Source organism: Onychostoma macrolepis, chromosome 02 (genome assembly GCF_012432095.1).
Source record: "Onychostoma macrolepis isolate SWU-2019 chromosome 02, ASM1243209v1, whole genome shotgun sequence".
Taxonomy (NCBI): domain Eukaryota; kingdom Metazoa; phylum Chordata; class Actinopteri; order Cypriniformes; family Cyprinidae; genus Onychostoma; species Onychostoma macrolepis.
In genome coordinates, this window is record NC_081156.1 from 13,444,295 (window position 1) to 13,461,045 (window position 16,751).

Genomic DNA, 16,751 nt, shown 5'->3' on the forward strand with positions numbered 1-16,751 from the left:
AACACCAGTTTCTTTCATTTTTTTAGGGGCATATATTGTTAATATTCCTCTCTCCGTTTGAGCCGAGCCTGTTTCTCAACCAGAAATGTTATGAAAGCCCTTCAGTGATATTTCAGTGTCCACAGAGTGTGAGAACGTTCCGCGCTCATTGTATCCAGGCGTATGATCAGTGAGTGATGATGATGCTGTGTTGTGAGCGTTATTCTGGCTTCTGATTGGCTATCGTAATTATCTTCACACGCGCGCTGACAGCCAGAGCATCCCATCTTGTCACGCGCTTGTGAACCAGCAGCTCCCGCCAAACGCCTTCTGTCACAATCTGCTTGAGGTATGTATTGAAATGACTGCTGAAATTACGTGCTATTCGAATTCGTTTATTTATTGGAATTCAGTGTACTTTGTTTTAGGCAAAAACGTGTGTATTGAGGCGTTGCTCAAATGAAATCAAACGACGAACTGCAAGCCAATAGGGCAGAGTAGGCTACGTTACAAACAGGAATTATTCCTAAATACAAAATCAATGAAATTTTGTTTTTGTGAGGCGTTTACGATTGGCTCATTACCGTTAGTATGACCCGTTGTTTATTGGAAATTATAGAGCCACATAATGCTCAATCTTGTCATAATATACTTGTGTGACCTATTTTATAAGCTATACAGACTGTTCTTGTGGTATCAAATTTGAGATGCAGTTTAATGATATCAGTATTAACGAAGTGCACAATAAGCCTCTTTTTCTTACTACAAATCAATCTGTCATCTGCTTTAAAATATACTGTAGCTATGCGTAGTATAAATACTACTAGACGTATTACAATCTCCCCTATTATGTCAAATAATAGCATACATCAAATTAATATTATTGTCGCTGTGCTGTTTAATATTCCTGATTAGTTTTTTCACGTATGTGACCCTGGACCACAGTCATAAGGGTCAATTTTTTTTAAATTGAGATTTGTATATAATCTGAAAGCTGAATAAATAAGCTCAAGTGTAGATTCAAAAGCATCTAAAACTAAAAACATTAGACATAAAATGTTTTTTTTTTTTTTAAGTTTCTTTGAAATGTTCTTAATCTTGTTCAAATTTGAGTGATAAAGGATGAGATAGTAAACACATTTGTGACCCTGGACCACAAAACCAGTCTTAAGTGTCAATTTTTCGAAATTGAGATTTATACATCATCTGAAATCGGAATAAATAAGCTTTCCATTGATGTATGGTTTGTTAGGATCGGACAATATTTGGTCGAGATACAACTATTTGAAAATCTGGAATCTGAGGGTGCAAAAAAATCTAAATATTGAGAAAATCGCTTTTAAAGTTGTCCAAATGAATTCTTAGCAATGCATATTATTAATCAAAAACGACGTTTTGATATATTTACAGTAGTAAATTTATAAAATATCTTCATGGAATATGATCTTTACCTAATGTACCAATGATTTTTGGCATAAAATAAAAATCTATAATTTTGACCCACACAGTGTATTTTTGGCTATTGCTACAAATATACCCCAGCGACTTAAGACTGGTTTTGTGGTCCAGGGTCACATTAATGATTTAATGTACAATATAATATTATGAAATATTTGACAAATGGCCCAAATTACAGTTAAATAAAAATCACAAATAATCCTCCAATATTTACTGTATCCTGCATTTGTCTCATATCTAGTTACAGTTATGTATATGAAAACATGGAGCTGTCAAAAAGCGAAGATTCTTCAGATGATCGGAAGAAGTCAAGTAAGGCACATGGCCGATGTAAAGGGCCTGAAGAGCACAAATCTCAAACCACCACGAATAATGGATTTGTGAATACACACAGTGCTGATGAAAGCCCATCCTCACTGCCTGTGCCAAACACTTTGGACATACTGTCTCCAGGGGTTAGTGACACGCTCTCAGAAGGTCACAGACAGCTCCGTAGCTCTTTTAGAAGAAGCAGAACCCATGACTGTGTGAGAGGAACGGGACAGCAGCAAGCTGAGAGACCTGGATACAAAGATGGGACCAACTGGCGCCATCACCATAAGCTGGTGTCCAGTGTCAGCTTTTCAGGATTCGAGGCGCCTCTAAGGTTGCTTCTTGAGAATCGGGAAACATCTGGCAGCAGTCGTGAAATTATCGATTACCGTAACCTAACACCTCAAGTGCCCTTTGTGCCCTGCATAGCTAAATCCATTCCTAAAAAGAGGATCTCCCTGAGGAAACCTAGGAAGGCCATTAAGGACATGTTTGTTCACAAAAGACACAAACATGAGAAAGCTATGTCACCAAGTACACCATGTCGTGTTGTAGGTGAAAATGTTCCATCATTGAAACGGACAAGGAAGACGGTAAGGCACCGAGAACGTACCACTGCAGGAAGCAGATTTAATGACGAACTCAGTGAGACTCCCTCTGACTCTTCCAGTGAATGTTGTGCTAATGTCTGTGAGGATGCAGCTTCATTAAAAAGCTTTGGATCTCAGGCTGGTTGTGGTGAGATATTTGCTGATGATCTCGTATCACCTGAGGGGGTCCTTAGCCCAGAGCCTCACAAAGTTGCCTGTGAACCTCCAAGGCAAAGCCCTACTACTGCAGGTTTCCAGGGAGGTAAGGAATGTCTGGCCTCTCCAGCTCACGCTGAGGTCCTGGACATGTTTGGGTTGTGGGAAACCCTAAACAGAACTTTGCTATTAGGGCAAAGTTCAAAAGCACCAGGACATGCCACAAAATCCACAACACCTATCACAAAATCTCCTTCCACAACCAAGTCTGGAGATGTAACAGCAAATACACCTCAACCTGCTGATTCAGAGATCATGGAACTTAATACTGATGTGATAACACCCAAAAGTGACAACCTAGGGAACACCAGTGATGAAGGTTACTGTGATTATGTTTCTCCTGGTTTTGAGGACCACAGCAGAAGTTCCCTCACTCCAGTGCATTCCAGTAAGTTCCCAAGGGACACGTACAGTGGAGATGCTCTTTATGAGCTATTCTGTGACCCCAGCGAGGCAGAGATTACCCCGGTCTTTGATGATGAGCTCGATCTAACAGACAACATTGTTGGCCAGTGCAGTGATCTTCCATTGTCCATGTACAGCTTCCATGTTGGAGCAGAGGAGAATCTTGCCCCACCTTTGGCTCAGGACTTTGTTGGTCAAGAGCTTCTGCAAAGTAAATGGATGGGGAAGGATTGCTTACTAAAGCTCTGTGACACTGAGATATCTATGGCTATGGGTATAGTTAACTGGCTAAAGCATAGGACAGACAAAAGCAGCCCAACAGATTTGAGATCTTCAAAAAGTAGCAGTGAAGATACAAGAGATGTATGTCTGAGATGCGAAACCCAGTCAGGAAGGGTTAGAAAACCACCAAAAGGAGCAAGAACTATTAATGGTAGAGGAGACACTGTTAATTTCAAAGAGTCGAGTCAAAAAAGTGTTGGTGTTCTGCCCTCAAAATATGATGCAAATACAGTGATGTCAACCTTGGCCTCTCCAGAGAGCCAACCCAGGACCCCAATGAGTGGTGTGTGTTTCAGGATATTCAATATCGACTCTCCTACGACTCCAGGTGGAGATTTGCAGTCCCCAGTGGTAAGCTCCCCTGGCTCTGGGACAAGGTCTTTGTTTGTGTTGGCCATAAACAAGGATTCTCTTTGTGAATCCTGCAAGAATTCCCTGAAAAATGGAGCTAAAGAAATGCACCTGTGCCGTTCTTGTATGTCCCTCATTGAGCACATCAAGACTTCAGACCTTTGGGCCCATGCCAGTCTTCCCAGATCCACTCCAACTCCACAGCCAATAACCAGAGACCTACTCTCTCCGGCCAGCACCTGCGGGATAGGAAGTGACATCAGCATAGCTTCCCTTGTTGAGCAGTGTGCTAGTCAGTTGTCTTCTTTGAAAATCAACTTAACTCAAGCTCACTCAAGCTGTAAGATAAGAGATGCCCTTGTGCTTGAGCAAGGGGCAAAAAGGAACAAAGAGCAGTCTCAAAAATACATGAAGTCAAACTACAAGAAAAGGCCAGTGACAACTACTGAGAAAGGCTCGCATGTTAGACATCGCTTGAGGAGGTCCAGCTTTTCTGAAGATGTGCAACCTTCCCTTTTAGAGACTGAGGGACTTGTCGATGCTTCCGATGATTTGGTGTTGGAAACTTACGGTCCATGCGATGTTGAATCTGGTGACACAGACGTATCTCAAGCTACCAGGCCTACATCTCTTCCTCTCATGGCCTCTGCTTCTTCAGATATTTTTTGCAGAGACGACCACCATAATAAGGTGGAAGAGGGAAACCCATCCAAAAAGAAGCATAGATTACGGCATCACAGGAAGTCTGCTGTGAATAGTGAGGGATCATGCAGTGTCTTTCCAGGGGATAGGAAAGTGGAACGCAGATACCGAATGAAGAAGTGAAACAGGTGCTGGATTTATCTAATCAAGAGTTAGCACATATTTGCACAATTATGTCTTTTCAGTGCTGTCACATCCATCCATCCATCCAAATTCGTTTAGAATTATTATGCTAAAATGCACAATTTTTAATTAAATATTTGATATTAAATATACAGTAATACAATAATTGCAATATGAAGTCTAAAATATATTTAGACACTTGCCACACTGCAGGACACTGCCACTGTCACACGTCATGGCGACTATCCAGTTCATTATTATAATTATTATTATTATTATTTTTTTAAATTTCCTAAACTCTAAATTTCAAGTGTTGACACTCTTATTATGGTTTAGGACAACTGATCTTGTCATGCATTATGTATTGCATACATACAGTATATATGTTTAAATTTTGTAGCTTTCCAAACCACTGTAATCTTATTGCAAGAAAAATAGAGCTAAGAAAAGTTTCATTATTAATGACTGTAGGGTTGCTTGAGAAGCACATGTGCTAGTGAGGCCTCAGAGGAAACATGTCACTTAGTCCTTCATCCTGTTGTCAAAGTCTCACATGCCTTGGAGGTATACTCACAGCAAGCACTTTCTCCTTTAGTTCACTCACAAACAATGGCAAGAGGTGAACAAATTGGCACGCTGTACTGTAACAGGCTGTCAGTTGCAGGAGGAGAGCATTATGCAGTTTAAAAAAAAATACAATAGGAAAATTGGAAAGGTTCAACAGCATAATACGTAATATATACTAATGTCTTCTTCAAAGCATTTTCAAAGTAGTTTATTTTTACACTGCCAGTCATTATAGTGCAGAAGCACATTTTGCAGATCAGGGCCTTTAAAACCTCTTCTTTAATTACATCATAAGGGAGTCAGTGGCCACTGTTTTGTGCTTGTGTCAGGGGAAGTGTTTGTGTCTTCAGCGTTTCAAGGCTTTCTGGGAACGATTCTGCTGTAGCTGGGTCAGCAGAGCGCTCGAAGACTCTGATCTATAGGTTGTTTGGTGTGTGCGTCACTGAGAGTTGATGGACTGAATGTGTAATTAGGATTTCAGGGGGAGGGAGGGTTTTAGTCTATTATTAGTACTCTCATGCAAACTATTCCACAAAAAGCATCTGAAATGGCTACACACTGTCTACTGAAATACATTATATGGACACATTGAAATCTACAATAAGCTTTGTCTCTCTGGATTTGTTCCTTTATAAATGACTTACTTGGTAGCTTTACAATTATAGTGTTTGGAGTAAATTAATGAGCACTAAGGATAGCAGAGCTGCTTTTGATAGGGCTTCAAGGTCAGATATCCTCCCTACATATCTGTCTTGTTATATATTTGAGCTGATATCTTGAAACCATAGCAACAGCACTCAGATGGGAAAGCTCTCAGTATATTGGCAGTGTACCAGCATGAGAGTGGAAATGATGTTAGTGTCATAAGCTTCTGATTTAGGATTTGATTGTGCAGGTAATTCTTTCATGTAATTGTTTTATATTCCTTAGGTGTATGGGGTTGTGTTTTGATGATGATTTTATTATTTTTATTTTGTTAGATCCTTTTTGGTGATTAGGACTTTTTGTCTAAAAAGAAAACATCTGACCTGTGGTAATTAATTATTTAAAATGATAACGGTGGAACTGAAAGTAAATGGAATTTGAGGAGAACAGCTTGTTAATAATTTAATAAGGCTGTCTGGCCCTGTTGACAAAGAATTTGATTCAGATTCAAAAGGTCTGAAATATATATATATTTTTTCCCTTTGTGTAAACTTTTAATGGACATTTTACAGCCTTTTTGCCTAATCTGCTTGTTTGGTGCTGCTTGTTTTCAAACTGGGAGTGTTGATATATTAAATTAATCAAGATTAAATATTCTGTTTCTGTATGTATTTTAAATAAAATAATAGTTATCGAGAGAAAAAAGTATATATAATTAAATTTACTATATTAAATATTTTTAAGTCACCCTTGGTCCCCTTGGAAGTGAACCAGTACTCTAGGTGCAGTGTTAGTTAATGTGGAATTTTGGACAATGGTAAAGAACCAAATCAACCTCATGAATTTTAGAGATATAACTAGATTACTTCGCCTGTGTACCAAAAAATGCTGAACGTAGATACTGAACTCATTTTTAATTCCACTGTCACTCTAATCAGACTAAAGTGGATTTTTATCCACCTTCGGTCTGTGCCTGTTCTTAATAGAGCTGCTTTAGAAGATAAATAAGCAAATACAACCAGGACAACATCAAGAGAGCGAGAGAAAGGACTTTATCTTTCTTTTAGTATTTGTACTTCTTATTGCAAAATCAGTGTACAATACAATGTGAAGCGTGTTTTTCCTGCGCAGGAAATATATTTGAATGTGGCCTGAGGTATATTGCTTGGCTTGTTTTGGATGGTTATATCATGGTCACAGGGTTGGACATGAGCAGTAAATGGTCTATTGATATGCTTTTATTTCCTGCTCAGCTCTCAGTGGATCTTCACACAACAGACAGCTGTTTGCATGCACATCTGGAAAATATGAAAGCGTGTATTCAGTCTAAGCCACCAGTGACTTGAAGCATTGTGTGGGGCACAGTTCAGCCAAATATGTTTTATTATGTAGTGATAGATGTTGACATGTTTGTTTTTAATTAAATGGAGAGGTTTACAGATAAAACAGTTTTTTTTTTTTTACACTGTAAAGGTACAGTTTGGCCACTATGTGGCAGTATAGACATATCACAACCTATGCACGAGTGCTGAAAACCCAGTGTGAGATTGAACAGAATGTTTAAACCACCTGCATTTCTTCACCAGAATCAAACTAAGCCTGTCTGTATTTCCTCATACATTATCCTTCATCAGAGCAGGACATTTTCTATGCATGCTTGTCTCATCTGATGCTGCTCTCCAGCAGTTCGGCTTGCAGCCAGAGGGGAAGGGGTTCATGTTGGCTTTGACTGTTCTATAATCCATCAGTGTGCTCCTGGGAGTGTTCTTAGCAACCCGGGAGCCACTACAGAGCAGATGTATAGAGCTGGCTGACTGCTGCCCATTGAGAGAGGTGATGCTGAACAGGACTCTGTTCTGTTTTCTGGCTTGGGGAATAAGCCTCATGCTGTTAGTTTGGTTTCATGACTCGACGGACGATTTAGTCCAATGACGTGGGACACAATGGCGGACTGTGTCAATATTGAGGGATGGAATTAGCTATTTGTGCAGGACACTAAGATGGAACGGGAATAGACTGCGCTGCTGGAACGCTAAACCCTTGTTGAGTTGGTTGATGCTTAAGGGAAACAAACATTTTCCTCAAAGTACAGTAATTTATCTGCTGCAGCTGCTTCAAATAATTGGCAATGACAATGACAGGAGTGAAATGTACTCACTTCAGATGCTAAAAGAGTTTGTGAATAATTATAGGAGCACAGTATGGGTGAATGTCACAAGATCTGTCAAAACATTATATTTTGCATAAACAAAAATTTAAGAAATATTATTATTATTATTATTATTATTATTATTATCATATCGTGATATTGAAGCACATTAAGCAACAACATTCTTGTTGTTGACTGTCCAAGCAATAAATAATTAAACATAAATAAATAAATCTAATTCTCATTATTATAATATGAAAATAATTATATATTATTTACATTTAAAGTACAATTCTAAGTGAACAAGTACATCATAGTATTTGTTGTTGTTTAATTTATGCTCATTAAAAAAGTTTTTTTTGTTTTGTTTTAGACAAAGATTTTTATACCAGATTAATGGTATATCATTATATTATATATCAGATTAATGAGAATGCATTTTTTTGGGGGTGGGGGTGGGGATAATGTCAAAATACATAACATTTTAATCTATAAATTTATCATTTCTTATTTGTATTTTATTTATTTTTTTGTGGGGGAAATATGACATTTCTTGGTGAGATTCAACCTTAGAGCTACTTGCACATTGAAATATTGATTTGTTTTCTAATTTCTCCTGTATAGATTCTGACTTTGTGGATCCTGACTGTCTTAAACTCGTTTCTTCCGTCCAGTACCTCAGCCCTCCGGTCAGCTGACCGCTCTACCAGCTGTCAAAGTCTCTACCTATTCGTCCGCAAGACGTCTGAAATGTTTGCTCATTTTACTGTCAACTCAGCAACACTGTCAGCCTGGAGCAACAACAGGTCTGTTGATCTGTTTGAAAAGTGTCATTTGTCTGAATCCTGTCGTATCAGTGTTTTTCTCTCTCCATAGTGTTTCTGCAATCACTGCTATTTTTTATTGCAAGTTTATTGCTGGAGTTTTCAAACCAAGGATCAATGACGGTACATACTAGTGCAATAACTACAATAACACTTTATAAATGTCCAAGGGACACATTTTAAACTGTTGTCTTAATAGAGAAAAGTTATGAAATTTGACATTGTGGGAAGTTTAGCATGTTTTTGTATATCGAAACAATCTGACAAGCTATTTGAAAAGCTCTATTCTGGAGTTTGGAAGAGAAACAGCCAATTTCTTGAAAGGATTGGGACAGCTGGAGACATAGCAATGGAATCAACTTTGCATTTCCATTTGTCCAATTAAAGTTCAAAACAGAGACGGATAATTGTGTATCAGTGAATAAATGAGGTAAAGTAGCTCTTTGAAAGAACGCCTCTGATCTGGCTGATGTGACCAGAATTGATGAGAACCCCCCAAAAAGGGTCCATTCATACATATAGTAGGCCTCTTCACAAAGCAGGCAGGTGGCACATTTACTTGTCGTCTTTGTCCATTTTGGAATTTTTATTCTGCCAATTCTGTCCCTTTTTCACTTGGTAAATACTTCAACTCAACCTAGACTGCAATAGTCCAGCTAGAGTTGTTACTGAACAGAATTCCCATAAATACAACCCCTGGTATGACTATTAATCTATATATGTCTTCACATCTATCTTTGAGCAGACAGTTATCTGCTTAAAAATAGACGTCTGTACATCTATATTTTGGTGGACAGTTAACATTGATCTTAACTTCGAGCCATTTATATACACTCTTAATGGTTATGGATGTATATGAATTAGGGGTGGGCAATATACCGGTAGACACGATTAACCAGTAGAAACCAGTAGAGATTTTGGACTGTTGTTTCTATCACGGTTACACGCTCATGTGACATTGCTGTGATACGTGGTCACAAAAACGTATCATTTGCACATGTCTTTAAGCATTGCGGTTTAAAAATAAGTGATTTTAAGAGAAGCACACTTGAAGACGGTGCTCATAGAGTGAGTATTAAATTAAGTTGTTTTTGCCATTTTATAGGCCTTGAATGGTTAAATACACACTTATATGTATCAAAATGCCATCTTTGCAAGTATCCTCATAAACACAGTAATTTAGGTCTTAAGTGAAAGCAAACAGCTGAGAAAGATTGCATATGTGTAACAGTATATTGGATCCGGGCAGCTCTTAAAGTGACAGCAGTCTAATATTCCTGCTGTCTGTCATTCATGTTAATCAGAAACAAACAGAAGAGAGAAAATCTCTCACTGCTCTTAACTAAATCACTTTTGTAACTTTAATAAGAAGAACTATACATTTAATTTACACAGTGAAGAATATGCAGTGTTTTTATTTATTTGATCATACAATGTAGCATTTATTATTTATTGTTCTACTGTAGTTTTTTTTTTTGTCTTACTGCTTGTAATTAGTTTCTTATTTAATCACTGTTTACTTGTCTTCAATGAGCTTGATTTTTTTTTATTTCTTTTTTTTCAATTTAAGCTAGTATTAGGTTTTTTTTTGTGATATTGACATTGGTGACAAGAATTAATGACATTTCGATGGTATAAACAAATTGATATCCTAAAGACCTTATTTAAAGCAAAAATAATTATATTGTGATATATATTGTTACCGTGCAATAAAATGACTCATATCGTGATATAAGATTTTGGTCATATCATCCACCCCTAATATGAATAAACCAAAATTTGTGACCAAAAGTCAGATACCAAAGAAATGGCACCTTTAGAAGGGGCCTATATGTGCATGCAATCCTTGCTCTAAACAAATGCAAGCCAAAGGGTTGTTTCGAAGAAGCCCTTTCTACTATAACCTTATAGCAGCTATTAGTAAAGTATTATATTTCAGGGCCTCAACCTGTTTTCCATTAGATCAGCATCAGCCATAACAACATCTGGTACAGAGCTGGTGTCAGTAATGAATGCAATGATAATCCTCTAGTTTGGCATTGACAATTAAAAATGTAAGCACTGAACAGAAGCTTTTCAGATAGCTTACTTTTTCTCATATTATTTGATATACTTCAAATTGGGGAAGTTGTTTTATCTGTACTGCATTTCTTGTACAAATGTAATTATATTACTTCTCAGGATAAGCTGTGTCAAAATCCAAGTATTAGATAACAGATAATAGCATGTAAGAGTTGAACCACTGACAATATCCTAATAATATGAATGACTATATAGCAAAACGAATGTGTTGCATGAATTTGTAGGCTATATAAACTATGTAAAGTGCTGATTTTGTTGAAATGGAGTAGTAAGAAGGTTATTTTTTTGTCACCTCTTAGTGCCATTATATTCTTTTCAAGACAGGGCAGCTGACAATTATCGTAGTTCTGTGCAATATTTATATTGATGTGCTTGCCTTTGTCACTAAGTATTAATAAAAAGCTATTTATGAATCCATGTGCATTTAAATTACAGCTTTTTGTATTTGTGGTGTGCTAATGGTTGATTTCACACTCAGATGTGGGCTGTTTCAAAACCAAGCAGATGAGCTGAGGTGTCAGCACTCACTGTACGTATTGACTATAGCTCAGACGTTGCTTAATAGACAGAACAATAGCAAAGCAAACAACTGAGTGACTGAACAGAGCCCTGTATCAGGCCTGGCGCCGGCTGTGCTTTAAGACAAAATCACGTCAACAAGTCTGTGATTTAATGTGGGTGTAAAAACGACTCTCTTCACAAAGTCATTGATTTAATGCTTTTTTCTCTAAATGGATTAGAATAATGCCAATATAATACAATAAAGAGCTTAACGTTTTCATGACCAGGGTTTTCTACCAGGGGTCTGTGAAGATACAGCAGGGGTTGGTATGACATGTATGATAAAGAAATAGTTCGCCCAAAATTGAAAATTGAGTTTGTTTCTTCATAGGAACAGATTTGTTGAGATTTGGCATTACATTACCAATGGATCCTCTGCAGTAAATGGGTGCCATCAGAAAGAAAGTTCAAACAGCTGATGAAAGCTGTTTACAAACAAATATTTTGGTGTAATGCTTCCTCTAGTGAAAATGAGGAAGCATTACACCAAAATATTTGTTTGTAAACAGCTCTTGATCTGTGCATATTTCTCTCCTGATTCAGATGAGATGGCTTTTTCACTGGAGAAAACAATATTATAAATAGAAGACTCATTTTAGTGAGAACGGTTTGAAGTTAAAAACATCCTAATTATGGACTGGTCTGGTCTAAAGTTAAAACTCCTTAATGATGAATTTATTTATTATGAACACGCAGCTTTGCGCTGCAAAAGACATTAGCTGATCAACTAGTGGATTATTGTGATGTTTTTATCAGTTGTTTGGACTCTCATCCTGATGGCACCCATTCACTGCAGAGCTTCCATTACTGAGTAAGTAATGTAATGCTAAAATTCTCCAAATCTGTTTAGATGAAGAAACAATCTTATCTACATGTTGCAGCCTGAAGGTGAGTGGCCTACATTTTCAGCAAATTTTGATATTAATGTGAACTATTCCTTTAAGACAATGATTTTGAGCTTATTAAATAATGCAATGATAATATTTATTGTTTTATAATCTATTTTATATTGCTTAAAATAATAAAATATGCAACTGACCTCATATAATTCACATCTGTATCTACACTTAAGTTGTTTACAGTGCAAATGAACGTACATAGATGATTTCATTGGATTTAATGGAAGTGTTTGTCGCGTCGCGCTGCTCGCGTAAACAAACTTTTTGATTGGTTCATTGGGCGTTGACGTCAGAATTCCATCCACAACTGTACACAAATTCGCTGCTTATAGTGGGCGCGTTCAGGTTTGTCGCGTCGCGTCGCGTCGCTCGTTTACTGTAGACTGAGGAGTGAGGTGTTGGATGTGAAACTCTCACTCCTCTCCCCCCGACTGTCACCGACAAACAATGTGGGACGCTGGAATTTGTTATGCCACACCACAGAGACTTGTGCACCGCTTTTTATACACCGCCGCGTCACAAGTAAATCTCGCGTTTCGCAGAGCTGGAAAATATGTGTAAACTACTGACAGCGGTAAAATACACTTTGCACTATCACCCGCGGTTGAGTGCTCACAAATGTCATGCACTGTTCAAGAGCTTTTGCCTTCTGTGACATTCAGCGGACTTAATAACAACCAACATGAAGCAGACAGGTACAGTTAGAACGCTTTGCCTGTTCTAAAGGACTTTTAAACTTGTTGAAATCGTTGTAAACATGGAAGAGGCAGGTGCTGGCAACGGTACTGGGACGCAGGGCTGTGAACCGGAGCGTTCTGGAGACGGAGGACTGGATGAGGTGCAGATGCATCTCGCCTGCTTACCGGAGCGATACATGAGAGCGAAGTTCTCCCTCTCCGCGTACATATTTTGTTGGACAGTAGTAAAGTTGTGTCAGGTAAGGCATGTTGCATTTGAAAGTACAAAGTGAAATAATGACCCTCAAGATATGTATATTTTACTCAGTATATTTGTCTTGTTTAACAATACAAATATCTGAACATTCTTAAATCAAGAGACATTTACTTTAAAGGAAAATACTTATGTTAATAGTAATAGTTAGAATGTTAAATCCCATTTTCAAGAAGAAAAAAAAAATGAAGTGACTTTTTTTTTTTTATTTTTAATCAAGTTTATTTTTCTTATAGCCTACCATTAGCAGGCTTGTTTGTTTATTTATTAATTCATTTTTTTTTTTTTGTATTAAGTATACCGTTTTAAAACATTTGTCAAGTCGTTTTGCTTTTATGTAAAACGTATCTTGGCAGTTCACTTAAATAGCTGTGTAGAATGACAAATTAATTTTTAAAAGTAGAAATCAAATAATATGTGGTCATAAAAAGTGTAGGTATAATTATTATATAAGACATGGGTTTTCAGTCTTTACAGATGTCTAAGCATTTCAATTAATGTTAATCTAACTTATGATATACTGAGGCCCCCCTGGAAGTTTGCCGAGACCCCCTAGTGAGACCCGGCCCCCTGGTTGAGAACGACTGATGTAGAGTATAGTCTTGTTCATAACAGATGGTGAAGTTTGCTTCACTGTAGATTCCCTCCCAGTCAGAAAGTTTAAATTGCTTTGAGTGGAGTCAGACCCTCCACCTGCTGGGACCACCAGGGTGTCTGTTAAGCTCATCAGTATTTAACTACCCTTCCCCTCAATTTCACCCTTTTTATACCCCAATCATATTATGGTATGATGCAGTTGAAAAGTGTGAAATCATCTTCACACTGGCCATTGTAAGTCCATTAAATGGTTGTTGGGGGTCTGTGAAAAGTAAGAATTATCTCCCAAAAATTGTAAGGGGCGAATGTAATTGTACTGATTACTGTCCTTGATTAAGTCATAACTGCTCTGATCTCCCTCAGCCTGTTTATATAACTAAAAACAAGCAGTTTTCAATTAAGTAACACTCGCTTTTCAGTTCGATAAGACCCATTTCTTGTATTGTCTTCATATTTGTCTGTTAAAATGCAGCCAAATCCTTGAACCTGTTCCAACAGTGAAGTGTTTCTCAGGGCACTGAAACGTCTGTAATGGCTGGCTGACTGCGTCCATGCGCTATCCCTCTGCCAGCCTTTGAAATGCTGCCATTTGAACCTTCGCATGAATAAAGCAGCTGTAAATCACAGCAACTTCTCAAGCTTTATGACCTATTAGGGGTTTGTCTAGGGTTTAGCATCTTTTATTCTAAGCAAGGCGTAGCTAGAACCATCTGCATGCATCAGCAACAAAGTGGGTTCTTGAACTATTTAGGGAATAAAAGACTGGAGTTTGTATTATTAGTATTTTTTTGGTAGGCACTATCATTTCAAAGAGCTTCAGTGATCCTATTCATATGTGGCTTCCTAATGGTTTCAAATGGATAAAATCTGACAACTTAATCTGGTTTAATAAGAGATGATATAAATAGTGTTCCTTGTAATGAAACCAAGCCGTCTGTCTTAGGTCGGGGGTCACAGCACAACCTTGAACTGGTTTTGATTGGTTAAAGAATGAACACTGACATTAAACCTCAGCAGGAGTTTTTTTTTTACATGGTAGAGAACCATATGGATGGCTAGTAGATCAAACAAAGGCATGTATTTATTAAGACATTTATGACCGAACAAAAATTGCACAAGAAACAGTAGCTTTTAACAAGCACCATGGGTTCGATTTTTCTCTTTCATGTTTATTTGGTAGCATTACTTTTAACTATAGTTGACTTTAACACTAAGATACCTGTTTAACCTCAAAAGAAGTCGTAATGTGGTGTAGGCTATGCGCTAAGAAAATCTTGTTTACCTCACCCTAATTAAACACTAAATATCTTACGATTGTTCCAGTAATACTGTACCAGCTCCCTGTGGTTTGCATTAACGTCAACAGTTTGCCGTAAGGCTAATGCCTCCATTGCTTCTGTTTTGTACAGAATTGTTTAATTCATGACACACCTTGAAACGGTCTTGTGTATGTTTCCTTTTTGTTTGTCTCCAGAGATTAAGACCGTCGCCAGTTCTTCCCCAGGTAAGCTCAGTCTTCCTTTTGAGTTTGATGAACCTGATTGTACTCTTCAAATCTCATACCAACAGAAAAACACACATAATTCACACTGTAGCAAAACCATATGTTGCCATAACTCTCATTCAGTTAATTTCGATTATTTAACCACTGATGCAGTGAGAGCTTATTATCTAATACTCTTAGATCTGTCATTTTCCATTTAATGCAAGGATTCATTCATTTGAATTTAATCCCACTAAGCTTTCAGCCAAAGGGTTTGATGTAATCATCATTGAGGAGCAAGCGTGCACCATCAGGACATACTGTACTTCTCCTCACATGCTGCCAACAGCTTATCTGCCTTCACCCCTGTAGAGGTTGTGCCTTAACTTGTCGGATGTTGCAAAGGAGTTGTGCAATGCATTGAAGTCTAGTGTCTGCAGAAGGTTGGTGCACTTTCCTGACACCATGAACGGAAGATTTGCTGTGTGTTGTGTTGCTCTGATCAGGTATGAACAGGCCAGAAAATGATGTTGGTTTTAGGCAGTGTTGCCTCTTTATTTAATAGAATGATTAGTCCTGATAGTTTACCACTCCTCCCTACAGTAGTAGTTGTTGATTCCTGTCATACAATTTGTTCACTTCCTTTCTTGTTTTATTGAAATGTTACCTAATATTATTGCATAATATTTTTCATTCAGTAGGTGTTATATATTAATAAGAGGTTCATACAGTCATTGTGAATGTTTGTTTGCAGGTGCTTGTTAGGTTTTGCATTGACTAGTTTTTATAGGCACATCATTTTAAGTCTGAACTATGATTACATTGAGGTCAGGTTAAACCATCCAGCAGAAGTGTTATTATGATTGACATTTATATGTTCACTTCTTTTCTGAAGTTATGCAGACAGAATAAGAATAACTTGATGCGGATAATCATTCTAGCCATTCAAATAGCTTTGGGTTACAGGCATCTTGCATCATATTAATAGCATAAGGAAACCTTGTTTAGAGTCATGTGAAAAATTATTAAGACCCTTAATCCTCAGAGTTATTCTTTTAAAAGAAACTCTAAAATATGCTGCTAGTCTAAGTATTTAGTCCTCACATTTTGATATTAGATATCAGATTTTTTTTTAATGGGACAGTTTATTGGACTTTAAGACAAAATCTAAAAAAAAGTTTGCATATGTGTTTTTTGTTGAGTATTACATTTAATATGTCAGCTCATATAGCTCATAATAATATGATATAAGAAAATATGAAACTCATACTTGAGGAGGAAAAAACACTTCAGTTTTATTCAGAGGCCCAAATTGAGCAAAACATGCCATTTGGTGTAGTTGCTATATTTATATGCAAAAAGCAAGATGGAATTTCTGATACCTTGTCATGTAAATTAATGAGGTCTGTATTTTAGCTCCTTATAAAATACATATAAATATCAGTTGTCACTATATCTCTTAATTATGTTTTGTAATAAGATGATATTTAAATGCTTATTGGTAGTTTTTATTGTGGGGGTCAAAACATATAATGCAATGCAGAGATGTATAAATAAATGTTCTCAAAAGCCTGT

General features: G+C 37.3%; 2 protein-coding genes across 4 annotated transcripts in view; both read left to right on the plus strand.

The window, feature by feature from the left end:
• The first annotated feature begins 257 nt into the window (after positions 1 to 257).
• amer3 (APC membrane recruitment protein 3) lies at positions 258 to 11,092 on the plus strand. Of its 2 annotated transcripts, none has more exons than XM_058759146.1 (3): positions 258 to 328; positions 1,679 to 4,423; positions 8,404 to 11,092. In XM_058759146.1, exon 2 carries the CDS (start codon positions 1,701 to 1,703, stop codon positions 4,416 to 4,418), a length of 2,718 nt encoding a protein of 905 aa, XP_058615129.1. In that variant the 5' UTR covers positions 258 to 328; positions 1,679 to 1,700; the 3' UTR covers positions 4,419 to 4,423; positions 8,404 to 11,092. The 2 variants fall into 2 exon arrangements, with proteins under 2 accessions (XP_058615129.1, XP_058615138.1); XM_058759155.1 differs by having other exon boundaries at positions 8,454 to 11,092.
• A 1,381-nt stretch (positions 11,093 to 12,473) lies between these two features.
• Positions 12,474 to 16,751, plus strand: part of LOC131529373 (uncharacterized) — a 45,457-nt gene continuing 41,179 nt past the window's right edge. The window contains exons 1-2 of one of the 2 annotated variants that reach the window (XM_058759049.1): positions 12,474 to 13,082; positions 15,168 to 15,197. In XM_058759049.1, coding sequence (XP_058615032.1) covers positions 12,903 to 13,082; positions 15,168 to 15,197 — 210 coding nt within the window. In that variant the 5' untranslated portion in view covers positions 12,474 to 12,902. The remainder of the gene's footprint in view (positions 13,083 to 15,167; positions 15,198 to 16,751) is intronic. The other variant, XM_058759056.1, reaches the window with a different exon arrangement.